Here is a 27,133-nt window from a genome sequence, read left to right on the forward strand (position 1 = left end):
TTCCTGTGAGAAGCCAATTTGTGTAAAAGGGGCAGTGTAGCTCTTGAGGGCAGCTCTGTAAACGAGCCAAGGCTGGGTGGGGTCCTGAATACCCCGTCTGGCCTGTCTTTAATCTCTGTGCAGGTTTTAGTTGATCAGAGCCTGAGGGCCCAACATACCTATTAATGTTTGAAAGAAGTTCAGGAAGGACCCTTTCAGAGCTTTTCCTTCTTTCCCCTGTGGATATGCACCAAGAAGGGAGCTCCTGAGTTTGGCCTCACTGATCTGCAAAGCCTGCAATTCCACAGGAGGGGGCCTGCCTGTGAGGGGACCAGCCCGGCTGCAAGGAATCTCAAGTAGTCAGCTCCTGGCCATCCAGTCCCTAGCCTGTTGCTCTCACAGGAGACTCTGGCTTGAACTCTCTATTCTGCAGTGTCCCCTGCTCATCAGCCATGCTGGGTCTGGTCCCACAGTCCCTTCCGCATGATCCTTTCTGTTCTTCCTGTGCAGCTGGACTCTGTGGGATTATACTGCACTTTCACTCTGCTTTCTTTGTTGGCCAAGCTACTGCATGTGCACACACGCACAGGCTGAGGGTCCATGATGAGCCTCACCTTAGCTCCTCTTTTAAGAGTCCTGTGTGACCCCCACATTGTAGCACCGAACCCTGGGCCAGTTCTCTGCACATTCTCCCTCTCCAAAAAGCACAAAGTTTCTCTCAGTCAGGTCTGTCCACAGCCTGCTGGTGCCTGTGACAGTTTTAAGAAATAGAGTTTCTCTCTTGAACTCTTCCAGTTCATGCTGCAGCTTCGGACATGCATGCACGCTCTGTGTGTGTATCCTGAGTCTCTCAGACTTTATTCCTTCCAAGTCTCTCCTGATTAGGGTTGGTGGTTTCCCTGTGTGGGACCAGGGTCCCACTCCAGAAGGGGAGGGAGCCACTGCACAGCATTTTCTCTCTGTTCTCCTTTCTATAGGCACCTTGCACAGGGCATTCCCTCCTCAACTTATAAAATCTCTTACCCAATGGTGCAAAGCACTGTCTGTACTTCTTGGCTTCAGAAATTCATATCAGCTAAAATTCTGTTTATTGTTCAGGTCTTGTCGAAAGATAAGCTGATAATTCGTGCAGAGGCACAAGCACATGGGCTCAGCTTCCACCTACCTGGATGCCATCTTCTGCATCCCCAGTTTTTCCTTCTGTCATTTATTTTGACTTGTAAATTTTATTTATTGATTTATTCTCTAGTATAAAGGATGCTCCTTGAAGACAGAGACCATGGCTTTGATTTTTTTTTTTTTACTATGATAACCTAGCTCCTAGCACAGTGCATAGTATAGGAGGGGGCACTCAAAAAAGCCAAGAATTTATTTATAAAAAATTGTGTATTTAAACTTTAGTAATTTTCAGCAAACTGCATTTAATGCACATATTGAGACATTTTTTCCACTGCTCAAAACATTTTTTGAACTTACCAATTTTGATAATTTTTAATACTTCTGCTGTTGTTTTTTCACCTCTTCCACATTGGCAAAAGGTCTCCCTTTGAGGACTTTTTCCATCCAAGGAAACAAAAATGTCACTCAAGGTGAGATCAGGTGAATAGGGAAGGTAGGCATGGGGGTTCATGCCATTTTTGGTCAAAAACTGCTCAATACTTAGTGCTGTGTGGGTGGGCACTTATAAATCATTCATCATGAAATAGGCAAATGCACTGAGTCTCCAAAAAAAAATTCACTGAAGCAGATTGCAGCTTCTCACAACAATGCCAGCTGGTACAGTAATGCAGATGGGTTCCTAGGACACTCACCTAGCAGGGGAAGCCTGTACTGCTAGGAGCCTGCCCTCCCCAAGATAATTCCAGGGGTTTTTTGAGGGGGTGCTCCCCCTCATATAGTAGGCACTCAGGGAATACTTATTGAATAAATGAATGAATAAAGACAAATTGAAAGCCAAAGCTTGCTTTAGCCTTACTAATGTAGGACAAGAATCAAAATAACTACCTGTTCTCTGTTGAGATTTTTTTTGCTAAAATCAATACTATCCCTCTTTTGAAATGGAAAGACTAAATTGCACATGAAGAAATTTATGCTCAATTTTTTGAGCACACATATAAAGTAGGGAAAAATCTCAGGAGAGGAGAGGGAGAATAGTTAATGTAAATATAACAAACTCAAAGTTTGTAGCTTACTGTGAATTCTGGATTTCCTTATCACTATAAGTATATTATTCATACATCTTAAAGTTGTGGGGCTTCTCTGTCATTCAGCAGGATTGTTGGCATTCACTGTCATCTAGTTCATTATTTGAGAGCACATGTGAACACAGTAAAAATACAGTATTAGTGGGTTTACTCAAAGGTATAAATTTCTATTCAAGAATTTTTATAGGAGCTTCTAATCTGTGTTCATAAGGATAAAAGTATTTGGAGGAAATAGGACTTTGCAAGTATATACTTTACAAGTAACTGTCAAAGTTCTGAATGCTGTTTGAATAAAAGTTGATAAAGTCATTTCAAAACTTGAGTAGCAAATATAACTAATAATGTATTTTCCACATACTTTTATCTGCATATATATGGATTGCATATTTAAACTCTTAAATTTATGTTGAATTTTGAGGCTGCTTCTTGTTTTGTTTTACTTTATAGCATAGCATTTTTTCCTGACACAGTTAGTCATATTTTCCCCATGATACTGTAGGCCAGGGGCCAACAAGCAGGCCCAAGGGCCAAATTTGGTCCTTTGCCTATTACTGTGGAGTTTTACTGGAACGTAGCCATGCTCATTCACTTATATATTGTTTATAGCTACTTTCATGCTACAGTGACAGAGCTGAGTAGATGCTACAGAGGGTGTATAGCCTCCAACTGAAAATATGTACTATTTAGCCCTTTACACAAAAAGTTTACAGACCTCTTATGCAGACCATATGAAGTCAGCGACTATGCCTGATCCACTCATCACTGTCCATCCTCTTAGTGCCCTGATGGAATCTTACCCACCCAAGATCCTACTGCAGGTCAAAAATGCTGAAAGCCTTTATTTTTATTGCCGTAATCATTGTACTAAATTTGGAACATCTCATAAATTTTATTCAAGCACAGGAAAGATAAATCCTATTTGTCTAATAAAATTTCTTAGCTATGCATATCAGAGTTTTGGTGTTATCCTTTTTTAAAAAACTGATGAAAACATTTTGGAGCAGAAACTCAGTTTTTTAATATTACAGAAATACCCATAAAGTATCTTAGCAAGTAGTTTTTTTTATTTCTGCCCTCAGTTTTGACCTTTGGTATCGTAATGTTGATTTTTGTTTCAAGCCTTTCACACCTTTAGAAAAGGAGATTGGAAATGTTTAGATGATGCCCATCCACATATTAAAACACTTCTTCTGAGAGGAAGTGTAGTAATTTGTCCTTTTAGTGGTATTGTGACTTAACTGCATTTCTTTCTTCCTGTTTCTTGATCCAATGTAATTAAATAATAGATTTTATTTCATAACTTTTCAGAAGGAATGAAGGGGAAATTATGTTCAGCAGACTTGTTTATTTTTCCCAGGCCATTTTAAAGTTTAAATGAGATCCTTTCTGTACTAAGGGAAGTGAAATAGCCCCTTCAAATTAATGTTCTTGGGAAATAAATGTTAATTAAAAATATACCTTAAAGAACAGAAACATAATTTTTCCTGGAAATATCTGATGGTTAAATCTAAATTAGATGCTACTTTGAAAATATACTAAGGTTTGTTTTTTTATAACTATTCAATCACCTAAAAAGAAAAAAAATCAGTGACATAACATATATATACACAGTGAAGTGGAATTTAACTAGTTGACAATTTAGTCCTTATCAAATTAAGTTTTGGTTTTTGTACCATGAGAAATGTTTAAACCTTTCAAAAATCATGCTTTCTCTTCCGATTGTATTTGTATATCTTACATGCATATTTACTTATCTTGTTCGTCTTGAGAAATAATTTTCTCTTTGCATCATATAAAGTAATTACAGATTTATAATAAAAAAAATCCTGATGCCTCAGACAAAATAACAACCAGGGGATTCTTTTATATTTGTGTAGAATGTGATAGCCATTTCTGTATATTTTAAAGCCAAAAGTAAACTCAGGCACTTTCCCAACAAATTTTATTCAGTGATTTTTCTTTAAGTAATGAGGTAGGAATTACTAAATTTTGACCTTTTTATTCTGGTGAAATATTCAATTCTAATTACTATGAAAAATGATGTAAAAACAAAATGCAGTCTCATAATATAAATAGCTACTCTAATCACTGGGCATTTTATTTTCACTGACAGTTCCCATACCCATCTATGTATGAGGTATTGGTGAGCATTATACTTACAGCTCTTTCATTTGGTTTTACAGCTTGTCATGTGTTCAAAGCTAGTAAAACCTGTACAAAGAAGGAAGTACTTAGACTGGAGGAAGGGTGACTTGAATAATTAGAGAACCTTTCTGAGTAAGACAACTAACAGTTTCCCTGTCAAGCCCAGGAAGACAGATTTTGGACTGTTCACATCATAAGTAAAACTTGAGTGGTTTTTGTAAAATAACTTGCATTTTTTTAATGAAAATATGTATATGTGTATATTTTAAATTTTATCTTAGTGGTTGGTCATGGATATCTCTGAGAATCTAATGAAATTACTGTGGTTTTCCTTTCCTCCACACGACATTTTATGTACAATTTCACAAAATTCACAAATATGAGCTCTAGGGTGAATTTCCTCAGTGATGAAATGTTTTCCTATTAAACAGTCACTTATTTTTTAAATTTGAAGAGATGGCTTTAAAACAGTAACTATATTAGTTTGTAAGTGATAAAAGTTAATTGTAGAGATTTTAAAAAGCTATAGAAAATAAAATGAAAATCACCTATGATTTTACCATCTAGATAAAACTACTCAGTGTTATGTATTTTCTTATTGTTTTTTTCTGTAAATAAAATTTTACTGTAATGTTTTTCTCATTACTGTACATTCAATTTGTATTCAGCTGTTTAAATATAACATTTTGTCATTAAAAGGCTTGATATGGAATAGCCTTGAAAACATGTTCCTTAATGGCAATGAAAATTCCATTGTGAATGAGTCATCTCTCAGTCAATGGAAGTTTAATGCCTTCCAGTATTTTACTGTTTTAAATAATGTACAAAATAGCATCCATGTTCATAAATTATTATTAATATCTGATTATTCTCTAAGATAGGTGCCTAGAAATAGAATTAAGGGGTCAGAAGGCATTAACTTCTTTAGTACATAATTTGAAATCTCCCCCTAAGTTTTGTATCTCTCTAGTAGTGAATTACTACTTTAAATTCCACCTTGCCAAGAGTATTAGTTGCATTTTAAATTCTGTTAATTTAAGAGGTGTAAAATGATAATTTACAGTTTTTAAAATTTGTACTTATGATCACATTAGCCACTTATAATGTTTTAAGATTTTATTTATTTATTTTTAGAGAGGGGAAGGAAGGGAGAAAAAGAGGAAGAGAAACATCAGTGTGTGGTTGCCTCTTGAGCACCTTCATTCGGGGACCTGGCCTTTGCCCTGACTGGGAATCAAACCAGCAACCCTTTGGTTCAGTCCGATGTTCAGTCCACTGAGCCACAGCAGCCAGGGCAGGCCACTTATATTCTTATGTGAATTTTTTATTCATATTATTTGCCCTTTTTTCTTAAGGGTTTGAATATTTCTCTTGTCAATTTCCATCAACTCTTTGTATTTAGGACAGTAAAATTTTATGTACTACTTCAGAAATACTTTTTCAGTGTATACCATTTAATTAGGTGCATTCTTTATGCCAGAAGTTTTCGTCATACATACAATACATTTTACCGATTCTCCCCCTTCATTACTAATGCTTTTGTCATTAGAAAGTTCTTAAGAACAAATAAATATTCACATGTGTTAACTTAAGCTATATTATTATATTCTAAAATGCACAGTTGTAATTTATTTGGATATATGGAATGAAATAAGTATTCTCACTTTATGTCTCTGTATATACACATACTTATAAATATTAATCATTTTAGTTATCCTTCCATGTTTTTCTGTTTTAATATTTATATATACATATATGTATACATGTATAGAAACATCAACATATATAGTGTTTTTCTCATCTTGTCTTATAAAAAGGGTTATGTTACACATACTTCTCTGAACCTTGATAAAAAGCATTTGAGAGAAATTCCTTTAAGTCAACTACTGAGACTCTTTTTCAGTGTTTTTTAATGGCTGCAGAATATACTGTGATGTAAGTGCACCATAATTTATTTACCTTCCCTCTATCAATAAGCATTCTATTTTAAAAAGCATGTTTATTTGATTAATCTTAATATGTTTTATCAAATATTTTTCTCATCTTCCTAATAGCAATAGAAGTTGTAGTTCCTTTTAATTTTTGCCCAAATATCGGCTATGAAGAAACATCTCATTCTTTAACTTGTGATCCGTCTACTGGTAACTTTGAAGATCTTTATGTTGGTTAACATTTGGATTTGCTCCTCTTTGAATCATCTGCTTCTCTTCTTTGTCCATTTTTATTGTATTGCTTTCTTTGGAATTCATAAACACATTAGTTTTTTATAGATGTTACACCACTTAAATTTGCATTGCATTGTTTTTTCAAATATGTCATGAAAACATTTTAAGATTTTATGGAATCATATTAGTGTTTATATTCCTTTTTTGAACTTATAACTTTTAATAAGGACATCTCTCCAATACTTAGAATTATATGCACCGTGTCCTAGGTTATAGTGGGATTAAAATCAAAAGCCATTTTATCTTCTTGTGGTTCAGTGACATGGATGTAGTCAGATGACACCTGGAGCTCAGCCATCTAGAATCGTGACCTGGATTCTTAGGAAGGCTGGGCCTCTCCTTTCCATTTGGTCTCTCAATATGGTCTGGCCAGCGGAGTCTTGCTTGATGGCACCAAATTCCCAAAAGCACAAGAGTAGAAGCTACAGCAGGTTTTTATTGTCTAGAACTTCTTTTATTATCTTAGAACTTCACCTCCTCCACATTCTGTTGGTTAGAACCTGTCAAGGCCTGCCCGTATTCAGTGTGGGAGAGAACTGCCTAAGGGCATGAATACAGGAAGGTGCTGTTTCTTGGGAGACTCTTTGGAGACTAGCTACCACAACGTCTGCATTTTCTCTTTGGGCTCTTAGCCATGTATAAAAATGTCTTCGCCACCCTGGAATTGTACAGAGAGTTCCCTGTATCTTCTTTTGTGGATATTTATCATTTTGTCTTTTACATTTTAAGTTTTGAATTCATCTGGAATTTATTTTGACACATAGTATAAGGTTAAATCTTACATTTTTCTCTTTAGATAGTTAACTGTCAAACCATTGAGTAAACAATTCTGTTTTCCCACTGAAATAAAATGTTCTTTCCTTTATCTTCAATTCTTGTCCATTTCTCATTCTGGTCATCAACTTTCATATGCCATCTCTTCTTTCCTCTTTATTTCTTTATTCTTTCTTTTCTCCCTCCATTTATCACCCTTCTTTCGCTGAAGCCACCCCTACTCCAGCCTCCTAATACAGTTATATCATAATTTTTAGTTAGTTTTTTAAGTCATTATTTACATAGTTTTGACTCTGAGATCACCAGAATTTATGACTGAGTTGTTTGGTATACCATATTTGCACTTTCTTACTTGTAATTTTTATTTCGTTTTCCTTGCAACAATTTTTTACGCATCTACCAGTAATTCATACCCAGCTCTCACAAGTACCCATCTTCTCTCAATAGAAATTAAAAGGGCATTTCCCACAATGTCACTTTTGGGGGGGATACCTCTCCCAGATTCCTCTGGCCACTCGCTCCTCTTTAGGCTTTCTACACATCTAGCATCCTGGGTAGGTCCACCTTTACATTCGGGGGACTTCCTTCATTCTCTATGGGATCCCTGTGTCCTACATTACTTTCTACAAGGGAGTAAACCAACAAAAAGTCTTCTTCTTTTTTGGTTTATTCCTTTTTTTTGCTGAAATACATTGTCCATTTAGCCTTCTCGGAAAGAGTCCGTGGGAGGTGAAGTTTTGTATAATTTTCATGTCTTAAATTACTCTATTCTACCTTCGCAGATTTTTGACAATTTCACCTATGCGTTAAAACTTTTAGGTTAGAAGCTACTTTACCTCAGGATTTTGAAGTTATTTTGCAGTTACTTTCTGGTGTTAAAAGTTATTACTGAGATAACATTTTTTTCACTATTTCTGTCAGTTTTTGGTATCTACTGTATGTCCTCAGATTTCTGAAATTTTACAACACTACATCTAGGATGTTTTACATGACACGTACTCCACCTTGGCTGTTTTTCTGATCTTACTATTAACCATTCTCTTTCCTATAGCAGGCAAGCCTCCTTTCTTTTCCTCCGCCTTCCTCAGGTGCAGTCTTGCTCCAAGCCTTTGTGCTTCCTCTTCCACTTTCTCCTGGATACCCAATGCTTCCCCCTTTACTTCTGGTTCCTGCCCAAGTGATAATAGCAAGTACTTCCCTGATCACCCTGTATATACAATAACCCACCAGCACACCTCGTCCTGCTGACTCTTTTTATTTTGGCATAGGGATAATTATGACACACTAATTTGTTTACTCTTTGTCTCCTGACCATTAAAGTTTAAGCTCCATAGCAACAGAGACTTTCCTTATTTTGTTTGGTGTCATATCCCTGTCATTGAGAATTGTGCCTGGCTCTCAGTAAATATTTGTGAATAAACAAGTGACTGTGACTCGTTGTGCCCTTTCTCATCCATTGTGTTAGCAGTTAGTAGGTTCAATTTTGAATCTTGTGGTCTTCAGTTCTGGGAAACTTTCTTGAATTTTTTTAATAACATCTTACCTTTTTTTTCTCTCCCCAAAGTTGTATTTTGTGATGTTAAAGCTGGATTAATTCTCCAATTTATCCCTTTTTATTTTTTATCTCTTGTCTCAGTTAATTACTTAAGCTATATGCTAAGTTTAAGTGGTTTGGAGAAATGAATAATGCTAGGTAAATTCTGTACCTGTGGATTCTTGTGAGTCTATAGTAATTATTTACATTTATTTAACTTGGCAGTGCCACGAAAGTAAATCACTTTTGGTAGTTTTTCAGTTCTAATTCATAGCTATGCCTGTGGAAATACGTAGCTAAATAAATTACTTAAATAAATACATGACATAGATATTTATGGGGGCAGGGAAACACCAGAATCTGTAAATATATGACACCTGAATCTAGCTAGCCGGCGAGAATTCCCATTCCCACTTCCACCCTCACCTGTGGAGAGGCAGCGAGCAGGGCGCAGCAGGCTCCGCGCTGATGCCTTCCACGTTAACTCCTGTCTACGTCCTTTTGGACAGAAAATGGTAAGGGTACAACAGGAATGAATTTTTCCTGAGAATCTGATTCAGAAACTGTGCCAGACACTTTGTATATACAATTTAATATGGTCCTTACACAGCCCTGAAATAAAAGTGCCATCATGTCTCTATTAAAAAGGGATTGAAGGTAAGACACATTAATTACTTAGCACAAGTTCACACAGCCTCTATCAGATCTGAAATGTCAGCTGATAACTTTGAGTTTAATTGGAGTCTTAATAGGATGTTAAGACTTTTAAAATAATTGCTGTGTCTAAGAGTGGATCTGTTATGGACCATATGAAAAATTCCTCCCCTACTCCAAAGAACAAAACTCATTTACATAAGGATATAAACAGAAATTTATCAGACTGTTAGAACTACATAAAACTGCATTAAACTGTTAATTCTGTTTAAGTCCTGTAAAGTGCTAAATGTTTACTTGTCAGGCTACTGAACTTTACAAATTTAAATTATAGTTTATATGGGGAAACTATAAAATACTAGTTTACACAAGGAAAATGGGAAAGCGAGCTGTCCACTGGTCCTGGGACACGTGGACGCGGGAGGTGCAGTCTGACAGCCTCGTCAGGTCTCACCTGACTCATGTAAGTGCTTGGAACTGCTGTCTTCTTATCTCCTAACAATCTGTAAAATACTAATACAATTTAATCTGTAGGAGTATTGCAAAGATTAGAAGAACCAAGAGTTTTTAAATATGTAAACTATTTCAGACATCTTGTACTATATTCAATAAATGCTAGTTTATGTTCTTATTACTCTTATTATTGGTGTTACCCTTTCTTAAATTAAGTCTTGACGTCTAGAATTAAAATTTCCATCATTGGATCACGTTGTTTACTTGGAGAAGGACACCTTCTACCCATTTCTATTTTAAATTATCTGAACAAAAATATTTTTTAAAAGGGATGAACACTCTGCTGTGAGTGTTGAGGGGGAAAGTGGCCCTGGCAAGGTGGTCCTTGATAAGGTGGACGAATCCTGTGGTAATGGATATCCAGCATTTACACCTCCAGGTTCACTTCTCACCTTTCCTCTTGTTCTGTGGCCTGGGAGGCTCATCTTTTCCGGTCTCTCTTGCCCTTTGACTTCTGGTTGATTTGGCCAGCTCTGCTGCAGGTGGGATGAATGTAAGGCTGAGGATGGTTGTGTCCCCGTTAGGTGACACATGTATGGCAAATGGAAACCAATTACTAAAGCTCTGGCACACCAAAAAATGTAATTTTTGCTGATCTGACAAAAATAGGTATAATTTTGATTAATTTACAAAAATACAATTGTAGTTATCTACCGTTCTTGCTACAAGTGACTTTCTAAAAAGTCAGGTGCCTGTACTTGCATAATATAAGAAGGATTTCTGGTACCAATAATTAACCAATCAGACACAACCTTATTATGCAATGTGATCAGTAAGAAGCAGCTCTATTATATTATCTGTATATTTATGGTGTAAGACAGAGCATTCACATTGGATGGCTATTGTTGTGTTGGCTGTTCTCACTTTTCATTTGACAGTCTAAGGGGAAAGAGGTCCGTGCCCCTGACTAAATAGTCAGGTGGTATGTGTTTTCAAAATTGTTGTGGCACGCCGTTGAAAGTTGCTGCTCTACGCTTATTGCTGTGAGAGCAGGGAGGGTACCACGTTATCCTTGCAGTTTCCCTGAACCCTCCTCAGATCTTTGTAAATAGTTATGGTGAAACTCTTCTTCAATTACCTAATTTAACTATGCTATGTTTTTTCCTTCCCAGCCCCTGACTGGTAAACATATATTGAAGTAAATATCAACGACCCCACATGGGTCATCCCCAGTGATGCCCCAGATGCCATATATCAGCTGAGATCCAACCAGATAACTTCTAAAACTTGAGGGCTTTTTCCAAATCCTGACTAGAGACCAGGAGGCACAATTTGATTTGCCTTTTTGCTGTAAATTTATCATGGCTAAATGTAACCATTCTGTCACCAGGTGAGCCAGCATACTTTCTTTAAACATTTTAGATAGCAACGTCTTTGAGACTCTGTTCAGAATGGTAACTTTAATGTAGTCTGTGGCTTCCTTGTGGAACATTTGCAGAGGTGTTAGCTTAATATATTCTTCAACATAGTTTATAAGTTACGTACTTATAAGTACTTAAGTACTTGTCCCATTTTAATTTTTAGCATAAACATGTTCAACTTGTTTAAAATAAAATCTTTATAATAATCATAACATCTATTGTCATTTATTGCACATCCTAACTAAAAAATAAACACAAGTCTATAAAGTCTGTGAGATTAGGAATTATGTTTTGATTTTTTTCCTCTTGTTTGCTTGCTTGCTTGCTTTGCCTTGCTTCTGATTGGCATAATTTCTGGTCTGAGCCAGTGATTGGCCTCTACTCGGTGTTCAATAAATATATACTGAACAAACCAGGGTCCAGTGTTCAATTAAAAATAGTAAATCTTTAGCCTCCATGCTTGCTTATTTCATGTTGCCCTCATCTACAAGGCTAAAGTTTGAATATTTGCCCTTTTGTGGTCTCTCCTTTAGTAATATCACTGCCCTGAGAATCCACACAAAGAAATAAAACACCAGTATTTCTTGGGCAGATACTATATTTTGGGCATTACCTTTTCTATGTTTATTTTTTTCTTCATCAGTTGTTTTTTTTAATATCCCTGCATGGTAACTGTTATAATTCCTATATTTCTTTATTTGTTTTAGTTAGTACAGTCTCAGTTACATTTAGTTATTGGCTACCTTCACACAGAGCCTCTACTAGGATCCAGTAGTCCTCAGCCTTCTTCCTCTAGTCCTGTGCCTATTTCCATAAACCAGTCACACAGCTTCTTGTCTTACATGGCTTTTGCCAGATGGCTTAACTACCATTTTACTTCATTGTAACACACATAATGGAGAGTTTGCATTCTGGAAGGGAAGGCTTACTGTGGAGATGTCTTTACAAAACAGGGTGATAAATGGTAAGCTAGCCGAAGTTACACAAAGTCCCAAGAAGCACAATGAAAAGTAGGTGATACGAGGTCAGTGCTGGAGTTAGAGGAGACCCCAGAGAGGCTGTGGGGCCCCTCCCAAGTTCGAAGGATACAGGGTTCTGTCTTCACGCTGTCTGCTTGCTCAGAATGAGACTGTTGCTGTGGTTGGATGGCTGTGCCATTTTATCCTGATGTGAGTGAATCTCAAGAATATCCTGGTTTTGGTGTTAGTAACAAATCTAAAACATTTTCTCTGTTTACCAAAGTATCAAGACTCTTTTTTCTTTTCTTGTACTGATTGCCATTTCACCTTATTCCTAACCAAGAACAAGTCATCCCTAAACGATACTGTATGCTCGTATAGTGTTTTAGACTTCCCTGACTGCCTGCACCACACTTTCTCGTTTGATCTGCACGGTGACCTGTGAGTGTAGAAAGGGTTCTACTTTATCATCTTTTGAACTGCTTTTTGGTAACCTTTTGAATTCTTGAGTGCAATATGGGACTGACATTTGAGCCTCAGAAACCTGACTTTTCATTTGACTTTACATACACTACATCTAATTTGACAGATACTATATACAACATTGATTTGGATACAAAATTTGAATAAGGGCAACTTTCTCTGACAACTGAGGGGGAAGTATATACAAATTATCTCTGTTCATCATATGATGAAAGCATTGGGCAAATTGGAAATGGACAGGCACCGATCTCTTGTGTGCATTAGTAATTGCATTGCTTTAATCCCATTTTGCAAGCGTCTTTGGCTTTCAAATTTAATTGGAACTATTTGGTAGGATACTGGAATAATTAACTATATCACCTGCTGATTTGTGTACCATGGTAAACATGGTAAAATAACTCATTAATGCTAAATTGGATCGGTTGCTGTTTTCAGTGGTATAACTGAGTGGATTTGCCTTTGAAAATTGACTCCCATCTGCACCTTACCAAGTTGTACTATTTCTTCTTGTGACTCTACTTTTCTGTTTCTTCTCTCAATGATGTAAGTGATTAATTATGGAGCCCAAAATCAATTATAACTGGGGTTAAGTACTGGAATCATAACGTAAAAGCCAGAAGGATCTTTGGAGCTCATTTGATGCCACATCTTTTTAGTTCACACTTGAAGAAACTGAGGACCAGAAAGATCAGCTGTGCTGTTCTGTTCAAAACTATATCTTCAAAAATGTATTCACACTAATATATGCATTATATTTCACATTGAGGTGATTCTACATGAGAATTGTCAGAGAAGCTATTAGTTCTTTATCAAAAGAAGCTCATGTAGTTTTTTTCTTTAACTTTAGATGAGAGTTACTTTCTTCAGACTTGTAAGAAAGTGATTCTAATGATATATACACAAGTGTATGAGTGTATGTATTCACACAGATACATATTGTGTGTATACATCCGTATAAATTATTTACATCCTAAACTTGTTATGATAAAGTAAGTGATTAGTGGTAATAGTCCAATAATAGCCTTTATTCTTTGTGAAAATGAAATAATGATTTTTAAAAATATTTTATTTATTTATCTTTAGAGGGGAAGGGAAGGAGAGAGGGAGAGAAGTATCAATGTATGGTTGCCTTTCACGCATCCCCTGCCGGGAACTGGCCTGCAACCCAGGCATGTACTCTGACTGAGAACCGAACCCTGAGCATTTGGTTCGCAGGCCCGCGCTCAATCCACTGAGCTACACCAGCCAGGGCTTGAAGTAACGATTTTTTTAAGTGTCTTGGTTAAACTACTTGTGAAATCAATTTGTACAGCACTATATGTGGAGATAATCAGCTGAGTTAGACCAAACGTGGAGGTAATAATCTAAATGCCCTGGAACACTCTTCAGGATACACAGTATTGATGAAAGAAAATGCACCTGAACTGAACATCGTAGCAGAGCCTTGCCCTCCTTGTGCACAGACCAGGTTCTGAAGGCCAGCATCAGAGGCTGCAATTCTAAAATCCTAACGTGGGTATTTTCTCCTTGTGTTTTCTCAACAAAACATTTATAAAATTGCTTTTGCCAAAACAAGGATGGTGGTAAGAGAGATAAAATTAGAAATCAGTTTTTCTCATTCCTCATGATTGTTCTTTAGCAATACTTTATTCTTTCCATTCGATAACTTTTTAATCATTACATTGGTCTGCATGTGGTCTGCTGTAATTCAGTGCTTTTGATATCCTGTCTGACCATGAAGACAGTACAAGACCTGTTCATTCCTAAACATTTTAGCATGAATTGAAATGAGATTACCTCATGAAAAATTAGACAGGAGTTCCAGAGAATGGTAGTTAACAGAGTCTTTTATGTGTTAGAGTTTAGTCCTTTGGCCAAAAAGTCCATTTAGGGTTTTTTTCCATAAAATAAAAAACACATTTTTCATTTTCACCAATAACTTTATTGATTTGGATATTTTGAGTATGTCAATATGTCAACTAACTCCCGCTATTGGCTTCTAGTAGGTAGAGTCAGGGCTGCTACTAAACATCTTGCAATGCACAAGACAGCCCCACAGTGAAGAGTTATTTGGCCTAAGTATTGATAGTACCAAGAAGCTTTGCAAACCACTTTTGACACGTTCAGTCTGTCACAGCACCTTCTCCAAACACTGCACAAATCTTTTTTGCATTTTAGGTTTTTTTACCTTTCTTGAAATAATAGAGTATAATATGCTAAAAACATTGCTTATTTTCTTTCATCTTTAATATTAAAATGGCTGCACAAAAATTCACCAATTTTGATGTTTTTTAAATGTACACTGATATGACAGATGTCACAATACAATCTAACAAAATTGTTTCAAATGAACTTAAAAACAACTAAGCACTACTACAACCATTGTACAGAAAAAAACTAAATGGAACTTTTTGGTCAACCCAATAAATACTGGTTTTACCTTTTAGTAGAAGCCTTTTATACATGTGAGCAGAAGGGAATATAGAGGGAGGCACAAAGATGCCAAGAAATAAGAAAAAGAAAAAAGGTATTATTGAATGTAGATAAGGAAAGTGTACATTTTATAGTCTATTAAACGTTTTTACACTCTCAAATTTTTAGAAATGCACCTGAAATGTACATCTTTGGACTTTTAAAATGTATTAATCTTCAGTTATTGAGTAACAGAAAGGTAGCTGTGTATAATGTTGAACAAATTCAAGATATGCTGCCATCTTCTACAGTTTTAATTGTTATTTTAGCTTAAATAATTAAATGGCATTTTAATTTTAATAGCTAAATAATAAAGTTTAATAATAGCATTATTGGTTAATAGTATAGTGTTTAAACTATATAATTTAGTATGGTGTAGAATTTAAGATAGAAAATATTTTAACTATAATCTCATTTATCACTTTAATTTCAACTTTTAAAAATTTACAAAATATTCTGGTTTTTTTTTTTAAGATTTTATTTATTTATCTTTAGAGGGGAAGGGAAGGAGAGAGGGAGAGAAACATCAATGTACAGTTGCCTTTCGTGCATCCCCTGCTGGGAACTGCCCTGCAGGGAACCAGCCTGCAACCCAGGCATGTGCCCTGACTGGGAATCGAACCTAGACCCTCTGGTTCGCAGGCCTGTGCTCAATCCACTGAGCTACACCAGCCAGGGCTTACAAAATATTCTTTTGCTTGCTTTCACAACTTGGTGTGTTTAGACTTGAAAGTTGCTTATGAATAATTTATATGTAGAATAGTTTAAAACTTTCAAATGGTTGCTATTCTCTTAATTTTACATTTAAGTAAGAGTAAGCAAAGAATTAGTTCCTTGTCAAAGTTGCTGTTCTCATACAATAAATACAGTTGTTCCTTATTTATGGGAAATTTTTAAGCTGTGCAGGCTTATATTGATTGTGGGTTAGTGCTTTATATGTATATATTTTTGAGCTATAAGATACTGATAATGCCTTATATATATTTTTAAAACTTGACTTAACTGTGTTAAGAATTAAGATGAAACTCTAAAAAGTTAGGCAAATCTTTTATCAGTTTACATGTTTGTTTATGTTTCAAATGTCTAAGACAGGAGAAGACCAGTTACCAATAAGAATAAAGAGATCATATGATAGGAAAATACTAAGTCCTAAGTCAAATATCTGTATTTGGGAGAAATCAAATCAGATTATCATAGGAAAAATTAGAGTATTCTAAACGTTAACTATATTTTGTTACAAATTTGTTTCCTTTCAAACACATGTTTAGTTCTCAGTCTTTAAGCTGTGTCTGCATGAAGCAGTTGGCTTGGATATTTTGATCCAAACCTTCTCTTTGGCAACCGCCTATTTGCCAACAATGAAAAAGACAAATAAATGTTTTCAGGGTTAGACTATTCTCTGCGCTCTAAGACTCAATTTAGTGATTGTACTTTTCTGTATTCTGAATGAGAAATTATCTCCCAGAGAAAGACAAATGGCTTGATTATAGGCATTATCATTTAGTTCCATTGTTGTGTACCAAGACATCTCTCATAGATTTGCTGTAAGGGTTAGATGATATAATAATATATAGAAGGCATGGAGCATAGGATGGTACATTCAATAAATGTTAGCATAAAAAGAATATCAGCTTCTGTTTAAACCTGGGTGATACGAGTCCTTATCCTCAGAGACTTCCTTAAGTCCTCACTAAATGCCAACATAATCAGTTTAAATGGCATAAACCTACAAAGACAAAAATGGGAGAGCATAAAATACCAGATGAGCAATTTCAAAAAATTATGAAAGTTTAAAAGTGGATAGAAATGCTAAAGGTTTAACAGATCTGGGAGAAATGAAACCTTGGAACCTGGAACACATCAGGATTGAAAGAAGAAAGAAGTCTTGGATAGAAGAGAAGCAGGATTGGTAGAAAGTGAAGGAGCAGTTTCATCCCAGAGCCCTCCTGAAAGCACATAGGTCGTCAACTACCCCTTTGTCATTCTGACAAAACAGTATAGGTTTATTCTCTAGAAAGACTGAGTGAAAAGCCCTGTGGTGAGAAAAATCACACCAGACACAATGATCATCAACACTAAATTAATAGATATTTTAGAAAGAACCCAGAAAACATAAGAAATTTTCAAGAGTAATCTAGGAAAATTTCCCAGGTGTGGAGGACAAGAATATATACATTACAGTAACCCTGTATCAGTCAGATATATTAAGAAAAATCCTCAGCAGGAAACAGCACCATGAAATTTCAGAATTTCAAATTCAAAGAGAACAATAGTAAAACTTCCTCAGAGGGGAAATAAGTTTCACAAAGGCTTAGTAATCCACCACCCTCTCAAAAAAAAAAAAATAACTTTTTAACAGCAACATTTTAGGCTGTAAGACAATGGAGCAATGCTTTTAAAATTTGGAGCCAAAAATGGTTCAATTTCAAATTCTGTACCCAACCAGATCATCTCTTGAGTAGAGGGTAGTATAAATGAATTTTCAGACATACAAAACCTAAAAAATTTTATTTCCCATGCATCTTTTCTCAAAAAACTATCATAGGTATTTTTTTTAGCTGCAACCTACCACTGGAGGAAGCAGAGTCTAGTAAACTGTGTTTAAAAATAATCAGCATTCTTTAGAGGAACATAACAGAATCCAGACTCCTTACTCTGTCATTCACAATATCTCAGATAAAAACCCCAGGTTCCTTAAAATGTGAAGTAACAGACAAATATGACCCATACCCAAGAGAAAAGGCAAAATGGAAGTTACTCCAAGATGACCCAAATGTTGAAATTAGCAGACAGGGATTTTTGAAGCAGCTATTATACCTATGCTTAAGAGTAAAAAAGGAAACTTCATGAAAATATGATTTACCAAAACTAGGAAGTTAATTAAGAAAAAACAAGAAATGAGATTAAAAAAATAAAGACTCAAATGGAATCGCTAAAGAGAGCCCGGAGAGCTCCAGTTGAGGTGTCTCTGAGAAAAACAAAAACAGTGAAATTGGAAGGAAGTCTTATGTTTCAAATCTTTCGGAGAATTTGGAATGAAATAATGTTCACAAAAAATAAAGCAAAAATTAAACTAAAGAAATTATTACCTAACTTTTTATTTGTAAAAAGAAATTTTATTATAGTGACCAAGCTGTAAGGGTACTTACCAGTCGTAATAATGCAAACTGGATATTGATTTAACAATTAAAATTTATAAATAAGATCAAAAGGGGAGAAAGAAGATGGTTAAATATGAGATAGGTATATGAGAATACTAAATTTTCATCTTCTATAGTAAGAAGTCTATTGATAGTATTAAAAGCTGAAATATAAATAAAACAAGTATTATAAGCATATTCCAAGTATGGATGTAAAGAACAGAAGAAGAAGAAAAAGATTGAAAGTAGTTGCCTCTGGAAGCAGAATTGTCGATTGGAAAATAGTGTGGCAGGTATGACTTTCAAGCATTATAAAATTGAGAGTATTACTTGACTTCAGTGTTACATTGTTTTAAACCAAAAAATTTTAAATTAAAATTAAGTATTTATAACATAATAGCAAAGTGCCTGGCACAAAGTAGGTCTCAATAAATGGTAGCCATTACTATTAAGATGATTAATTTTTATACCAGTCAATAAAAACATAGTTATCCATTTGAAATGGAAAAGAAACATAGGAATCTGACCTTGTAAACAGGGTGACTACCTCCCCTAGATTTTGCCTCTTCATCACATAGCTTTCAACAACTCCTGCCTCTTTGTGTGGATGTATGGATGTATTTATTTAATATTTTTATCCAAAATGAAAGATCCAAAAAGTTAGCCATGAACCAAAGGAAAGAAGTACAGCATGAGGGTTTTAAAGGGAGTACTTTCAAGATGTTAATGATTTTGAACTCATCAAATTAACCTTGTCATACTTTTAAAACCTTTGGAACTTTAGAGAAATCTTTTCTGCTGAATTTATGTGGGACAAGGCCAAATGCATGCGTTATTGACTTCATTTAGCCCAATTTATTTTTGTTATAGATGGTAAAACTGAAAATCATCGAGAGGAAATACAATATCAACATTTAAGGTTTATAAACTACCTGTTGGGAGTGGTAGTCTTGCACCTTCAGATATTATTCAAAAGGAAGTTGGGGGGTGAGAATGTTAGGTTACTGGTTGAAGAAGGTAAAGAAAAAAATTTCTTGATAGTACAATTAAGATATTATAAGTGGAGCACATAGTTTTTCTGCTTAGGTTAGGAAATAAATATTATATGAAGATAATTATAGATAATTTTTCTTTTAGAAAATTATTTTGAAGTTACATATTTTATTTTTTTATTGTTTTATTTATTATGCTGTTATAGTTCCAATTTTTTCTCTTTATGCATCCCCAGCCCAGCACTGCCCATTCCTTCAATCAGTCACCACCCCTTTGTTTATGTCCATGGGTCATGCACATAAGTTCTGTGGCTATTCCATTTCCTGGACTGTACTTGACATCCCCATGGCTATTCTGTAGCTACCTATTTGTACTTCTCAATCCCCTCCCCTCTTCACCCATTCTCCCAAACATCCCTCCCATCTGGCAGTCATCGGAACACTGTCCATACCCATGATTCTATCTCTGTTCTTGTTTGCTTAGTTTGTTTTTTTAATTATATTGTTGATTGATATGTTTATTGCCATTTTATTGTTCATAGTTTTGGTCTTCTTTTCTTAAATAAGTTTCTTTAACATTTTGTACAATGGTTTGGTGGTGATACGAACTCCTTTAGTTTTTTTGTCTGGGAAGCTCTTTATCCACCCTTTGATTCTATATGATAGTTTTGCTCGGTAGAACAACCTTGGCTGCAGGTCTCTGCTTTTCATGACGTTGAATGTTTCCTGCCAGTCTCTTCTTGCCTTCAGATTTTTTTTTTGAGAAATCAGCTAACAGTCTTATGGAAACTCCCCTATAGGTAACTAACAGATTTTTTTCTTGCTGCTTTTCAGAGTCTCTCTTTAGCTTTAACCTTTTTTATTTTAATCATAATGTGTTTTGAATTGGGCCTCCTTGCATCCTTCTTGTTTGGGACTCTGTGCTTCCTGGACTTATTCTCCATTTTAACTAGTGTATCCTTTGTTTCTGACTGGATCTTTTTTATGCTGTTGAGGTAGGTGCTAAATTCTTCAAGCATCCTTATGTCCAGTATTTTGAACTCTGCATCTGATAGATTGCTTATCTCCATTTTGTTTAGCTCTTTTCGTGGAGTTTTAATTAATTAATTAACAGATTAATTTAATTAATCTGTTCTTTCACTTGGGCCATATTCTTTGTCTCCTCATTTTGGCAGCCTTCCTGTGTTTGTTTCTGTTAAATATTAGGTAGAACTGTTATGACTCCCTGTCTCGGTAGCGTGGCCTAATATAGTAGGAGTCCTAGAGGGTCCAGTGGCACTGCCTCCCTACCACCCAAGCTGGCTACTTGAGGTGCACCCTTCACGTGGGCTGAGTGTACTCTCCTCTTGTAGTCAAGCTTTGATTGCTGCTGGCAGATCAATGAGAGGGATTTACATAGGCCCATCAGCTGCAAAGACTGGTTGTGACCACTGACTATCAACTTCCGCCCTCCATGGAGGATCAGTTGTGCAGGGGCAGGATAGTAGTGTTCCGGTGTGGTCTGTAGCTGTCCACTGGGTGCACAGGCTCTGAAGTTTTCTAGCTGGTGCAGGCAAGGGTCAGCCACCACCTGTGTTCACCTGGGGCCACCCAGTGTGAGCCCAAAGCAGTCTGCAGATGACTGCTACTTTGCAGCACTTGGAAGTTCCCAGACAAAACCAAACTGTCATCCAAAGCTGGCTGCTGGTACTGCTGGGCCTGGGGCTGCTTAGCCAGAGGTACAGGGGTGAGGGAATTTCTGAGGCTGGTTGTTTGCTTGCTTGAGAGGATTAAGGAAGATGTGAAGCCTTGGCTGAGGCCAGCCATTCATATGGAAAAGCCACTCTTAACAGCTTTGGTGGGCTGTATGTTAGGTGGGGCAAACCACATGAACTAGGTTGATAGAGTCTCAAATATGACCCCCTCCTACCAGCTCTGTGGTTCTGTGGGGGGAGGGTTCAGAAAAGGAGAAGTAGCCTCTGCCTGCCTTTCTGTCTGGGAGAATGCTGTCCCTTTTTCTATAAAATAAAAGACACATTATTCATTTTCAGCAATAACTTAATTGATTTAGATATTTTGAGTATGTCAGCTATCTCCTACATGTGTGGTATAATGTTGATTGTTCTCAGTTAATGTCTCTATTTCATTACTATCAACTTCAACTGGACTACCCAACTGTGGAGCATTGTCCAGTGAGAAATTTCCAGCACAAAACTTCACAAACCACTTTTGACATGTTTGATCAGTCACAGCACCTTCTCCATATACTGTACAAATCATCTTTCGTGTTTCAGTTGCATTTTTACCTTTCTTGAAATAAGGTATAGTATGTCAAAATGTTGCTTATTTTTCCCATCTTCAATTTTTAAATGGCTACATAAAAATTCACAAATTTTGATAAGTTTTTTTAAATGCACACTGACATGACAGCTGTCACAATACAATAACAGAATTGTTTTGAATAAAGTTAAAGACAACTAAGTGACACTAGAGCCATCTTACAGAAAAAAAATTTTTTTTGGACCAGCTCAGTGTTTTAGACTGTGATAGAAATGTTTTATTTGGGGGAAAAAACTGTGTATACATATTTCCCTGGTACTCTTCCAGTTTTTAGAAAAATATGTTTAAATTTTTCCTGCTGAAAACTTTTAGTTTCTTTCTGGGTAGATACATCATCTTTTTGAAAAACGTTTCCCCCAAGATTTCTTTTTGAATGGTTCACAGTTAAATTTAAATTTCTATATTTAGGTAGAATTATGTTTATATACCAACCACCAGTATCCAGGAAATTCAGTGGTAAGGCTGACACATAGGGAGTTTATAGTCTATTTTGTAGTCTGTGTATTTAGACAAGGTTTGAAGCTTACTTAGCAAAATCGCTTAAACATTCAAGCAGAATTTCTTTAGTACAAATGCAATATTTGATTTCTTGTAATTGTTAAGATAACAGTGTGTCACTTTTTAAAGATTAGTTCTCAGTAATATGTGTTAGATTTATTCCTTTCAAAGAATGATACATTCAGAACAGCTTTTATATGTAAATATTTTTATAATATTGGGTAAAAATGGTTTGGTGCAATCACCATGGTTTGATCAAGTTTGAAAGAAGTTACAGGCACTTTTTTGTAGTGTTTTCTCCAGCATCTTTATTTTTTTCAGCTGGATGTATTTTGTGTTCCTTCCAACTAATCAAAATAAGAAACTGGTTTTGCCTGTGCCAAAAAATAGAACTATCATTTTTCACATTCTTTTATTTTCCAGGTCATTTTCAAGTAAGATTGTGTTTCTAGGACTTCTAAATTCCAGAAAACTCTCGACTTTGTAGATATAAGGGCCCAGATGAACATTTCAGGGGGAATCTAACTTGCCATGCAGTGTGTTTTGTGTTGTGCATTCCAGACACAGTTAACTTTTTGTGTGCATGTGATTAGTGTGGAGAGAAATTAATGCAGTCCCGCATTATGATTTATGGACTGAATCCTTTGCCCACTGAAGACTTGCCAAAACTAAAACTATTTTTTTTCCTTTGGATATTAGAAACAGCTACTGTTTTTGTTGATCTTTTAAAGGTCTGAATGGGCCTATTTCAAATCATACCAGCATGGGAGCTCAGATTAATAATATACTTATTCAACTAGTGATACTGAGTGAAACCATTGCTCACAAGGATATTGAGGGTACAATTTCATAAAATTATTTTCAGGTGCATTAATACATTTCTGGAAGCTGCACGTGATTTTTCTTTTGCATGAAAGAAATCAAGGATTTCTGTTTATTGTATCAGTTACAGGTAGGCTTATAAGTTAATTTAATTGCATTTTTTATACCTTAAAACATAAAACATTTTACTTTTAAGAAGAGTAATGTGATTGCTGGATTGTTCCCCCAAATTATTAACTCTTAGTATGTTTCTTTCTTCACATCATGACTGTCAAATTTAGATTGTCAAAAAAAATTCCTAATTTTTTTGTTGTTAGTTACAGCAAGCTGCTGAAGTTTCTCAGCTTCGGGGAGCAAGAGTAATATCTGCTGAAGACCTTCTGTTTTTGATGCGCAAAGATAAGGTAATATAAAAATTGTTTACTGAATTAAAATGCCATGTTTGGTGCATAAGTACATGTATGTAGGAAAACTAAATATCCTTATATAGTTTTCAAATTGGAACCATAACTATTGAACTGATATTGAATAACTATTGAACTATTGAATCTTCATAGTTTACATGACCAAATGATTTAAGAAAAGTGATTTTAACACAGGCAAGGGCACATATGTAAAACTATGTAGGTAACTAATTCTTACTTATCCAAACATAGCTATTCAGGCATGTTCATTGCTACATAATATTCATTAAATATTCACTGTTCTGATAAGAGAGTATAACTGAGTGACATATTTATTTTTATCTAATTTCATACAGTATGACAGGCTTTCAGAGAGTAATTCTTAACTTGGAATATAAATTTTATTCTGACCCTAGTTTATAGGAAATAGAAAATCAAGGTGTATATTCCAGTAGCATAAGTATATACCATAATGTCTGGGGGGGTTTATACCTTTTTTATTCTTATTCTTTGAACATTGATATTAAAATATCTAAGCTGTTACTAACAGCTTAGTAACAAAAATTAGACATATTTTTGTCCTCTCTTCCATGAGTAGCTAGTTGAAAATATTTTATAAATATTACATGTTTTAGTAAGTTTTTATCTAAAAGTTATATGTAAAAAAACTAACTGAAACAAAGGTCGCTGGTTGGATTCCCATCCAGGGCACATGCCTGGGTTGCTGGTCAGGTCCCCAGAAGGAGACACATGAAGGGCGACCACACATTGATGTTTCTCTCCCTCTCTTTTTCTCTTCCTTCCCCTCTCTCTAAAAATACATAAATGAAGTCTTTTAAAAAATTAACTGAAAAATCATAGTGTGTTATGACAGATACTATCACAAGTGAGCAAGCAATACATAGATGCTAATGTTCCAGCTTCCATTTCTCCATTGGGTTTTCCTGGCTTTTTAATTACACTTACCCACCCCTCTCCACCATTTTTGTGTGCCTGTGGCTCTGTTTTCCATCCAGAGGCTTCCCATCTGACTTTTTGGATAACCTTTTGTCTTATTAACTCTTAGAAAGTGTAAGAACTATAAAGGAAAAGAAAAAATGTCTTCACTTTAAGAAGCTAGCTGTAGTTCAGAAAACCTATATGATTTAGTTGAAAGAAGCATTTTAAGGCTCACAGAATTTTAAGATTATGTGGTTAGCTGTAGAAGCTGTAGGATTTTTTGAAGTGGAGATTTCTCCCTGAGGTAAGACTCGTGCAGTTACATAGAGAATGGACCAAATGGAGAAGAACTAACCGGGGAGGCTGATTGAGTGATCAAGACAAATTAGGATTCCTGTGATGGCTCTGGAAGTGGATCAGAAGGAAGACTTCAGAGAGATAGTGAAGAGTAAAACATGAAGGATTTGGTGACTTCGTTAAACTTGGAGGACTAAGGAGAAACAGGTACTGCATAGCAGCGGTGTTGTGAGGAAGGAGCTGAAAAAGTGCTGTTGGCAGAAATGAGGGTCTCGAGCCAAGATTCTTTATGAAGTCATCTGGACTACAATGGAGTAAGCAGAACATGCCTGTCAATTTTTCTTTTTCTCTGACAGAGATAAAGAGGCTAGCACAAAAAAAAAAAAAATGTCCCACATCGACACGTTTTCCTGCCCTTGGGGGAAGGTAAAGTTTAAAGTCATATTGAAACTTCAGGAGCACAGAGTAATTGACAGTGCCCTTCACTGTCCAGGAGGACTCCGAACCAGAATCTTTCTAGCACCTGAGATCCTAGCTGTAATATGATAATTGCCATTGTTCTCGCCTTTCTACTCAAAGTAATAATTTTATTTTTACAATAATATGTACCAAATAATTTAAAGTAGTTTACCCAGCTGTAGTATAAGACAAAATAAGATCTAAAGTACTTAATGAATTTAGCACACAGAAAAGGCTAGCAAAAAACATGTTTTTTCTCTTAATAATTTCAATTTATATTAGAGCAGTATTTGTTGACCGCCCACTATGTTTTACATGTTACACTAGGCAGCTTATTAATTCCTCATAATAGTCCTATAAGGTAGGTGCTTTACTTACTTTGTAAATAAAGAAACTGAGGTTCAAAGGTTGTATTCTACCTCTGACCTTGCTAAGCTATAGGTGTAAGACTAATTTTAACTCAGTTTTTCTATGTATATAAAGGAAATAATAATAGTTGTCTTTATCTCAGGGCTATTGAAAACATCAAATAAAATGCTTGTAAAAAAAGTTCTGCAAAATGCAGTAAGTTTCAGATATTACTAGGAATCTTAAACCTAAAGGTCAAGGACCAGTAATAATACATTTTAAGTGTAAGCACATGACAAATTACAAAGTATTAGCAGTTACTTTTAGAGTTAAGTAATATTATGGTATTCTAATAAACCTAAGGAAAGCCATCATTAAGACCCAACTATCATTAATCAGCTTTGAGTTTCATAAAAATGTTTCTCATATTACTGAATATTTTCCAGAAATGTAAACCATAAACCAGCTTTTCTAAATAAAAAAAGGAATTCTCAGAATAAAAAAGAATTAAAAGGAGAATATATCCTTTTTAAAGCAGTTGTCATTAACTCCTTGTCAAGATTGTTTATAAATAATTTTACGTGATTTTTACTATATTTTTTCCATGACTGTTTATCCCACCATACCCTCTTCCACCTCCATCCCCCTGCCCTCCACATCACCACCCAGCCGTCCATGTTCGTAAGTCCTTTCTCTATTTTTCTTTTTTGCTTGATCTTTCCACCTCTCCCAGTCCCGCCTCCAGAGCTATCAGCCTACTCTGTCTATAAATCATTTTTTAAAATAAAGTAGCTTAGGATGTCACACTTCAGGAAGAATTTAAAACTTTTTATAAGGCACAAATAGAAAGGTAATTATTGTGATTATGCAGCATCTGGATACTTGTAAGTGAAAAGTGCTTTTAAAAATGCTTGTGTCTCAGTTTTTATGTTTCATATGCTATGTACATTTTTTATTAAATAGTATTATGCTGAAATTGGTCTATTTTCTTCGATCATTCTGGACACTACATTATTAAATTTAGTTATTGTAGTCTTTACTCAGTAAAGTGAATATATGTACAGGATATGTATAAGGTTTCTTATCTAATGATTTTGCTTTTAATAGAAAAAACTTAGAAGACTGCTCAAATACATGTTTTTCCGAGACTACAAATCAAAGATTGTCAAAGGGATAGATGAGGATGACCTTCTTGAAGGTAATCTAAACAAAACCATGACCATGCATGTGTGCCCGACCTCACGTTTATGGAATGTCAGCGTAGATGTTCTGTTCAGAGTAGAGTATATGTGCTTCTGTTGAATGATGTAGTTTAGAAAGTAACCAAATATTTATTTAGCTGGCAGCTAAATCTTATGATTTTCTACTTATGTGACTTAGTAGTAATCTGCTATTTACTTCAATTCTTTCTTTTAATAATATAACCTGCTTTGCTTCAAAAGATCATGAAACTAAGAAAACTGTGTTGATTCAAAGCATTATTTTAGCAAGCATAATTTTTCTTTTGTGGATGTAGAAAACCAGAACTATTACATTACGTCTTTGCAATGGGTATATACGGGGTTTTGCTAATTCATTATAGAAAGTATCTGATGTTTTGTGATATTAAGTC

The 27,133-nt window shown here is 35.3% G+C and overlaps 1 protein-coding gene across 11 annotated transcripts in view; it reads left to right on the top strand.

The window, feature by feature from the left end:
* Nucleotides 1-27,133, top strand: part of SUPT3H (SPT3 homolog, SAGA and STAGA complex component) — a 479,870-nt gene that overhangs the window by 295,656 nt on the left and 157,081 nt on the right. For all 11 annotated transcript variants that reach the window (XM_037142588.2, XM_037142591.2, XM_037142592.2 and 8 more), the window contains 2 exons: nt 23,392-23,478; nt 26,629-26,719. In XM_037142588.2, the coding sequence (XP_036998483.2) occupies nt 23,392-23,478; nt 26,629-26,719 (178 nt within the window). The remainder of the gene's footprint in view (nt 1-23,391; nt 23,479-26,628; nt 26,720-27,133) is intronic.

The sequence above is a fragment of the Artibeus jamaicensis genome, unplaced genomic scaffold (assembly GCF_021234435.1).
Source record: "Artibeus jamaicensis isolate MK-2021 breed Jamaican fruit bat unplaced genomic scaffold, CSHL_Jam_final contig_484, whole genome shotgun sequence".
NCBI classification, from domain to species: Eukaryota; Metazoa; Chordata; class Mammalia; order Chiroptera; family Phyllostomidae; genus Artibeus; species Artibeus jamaicensis.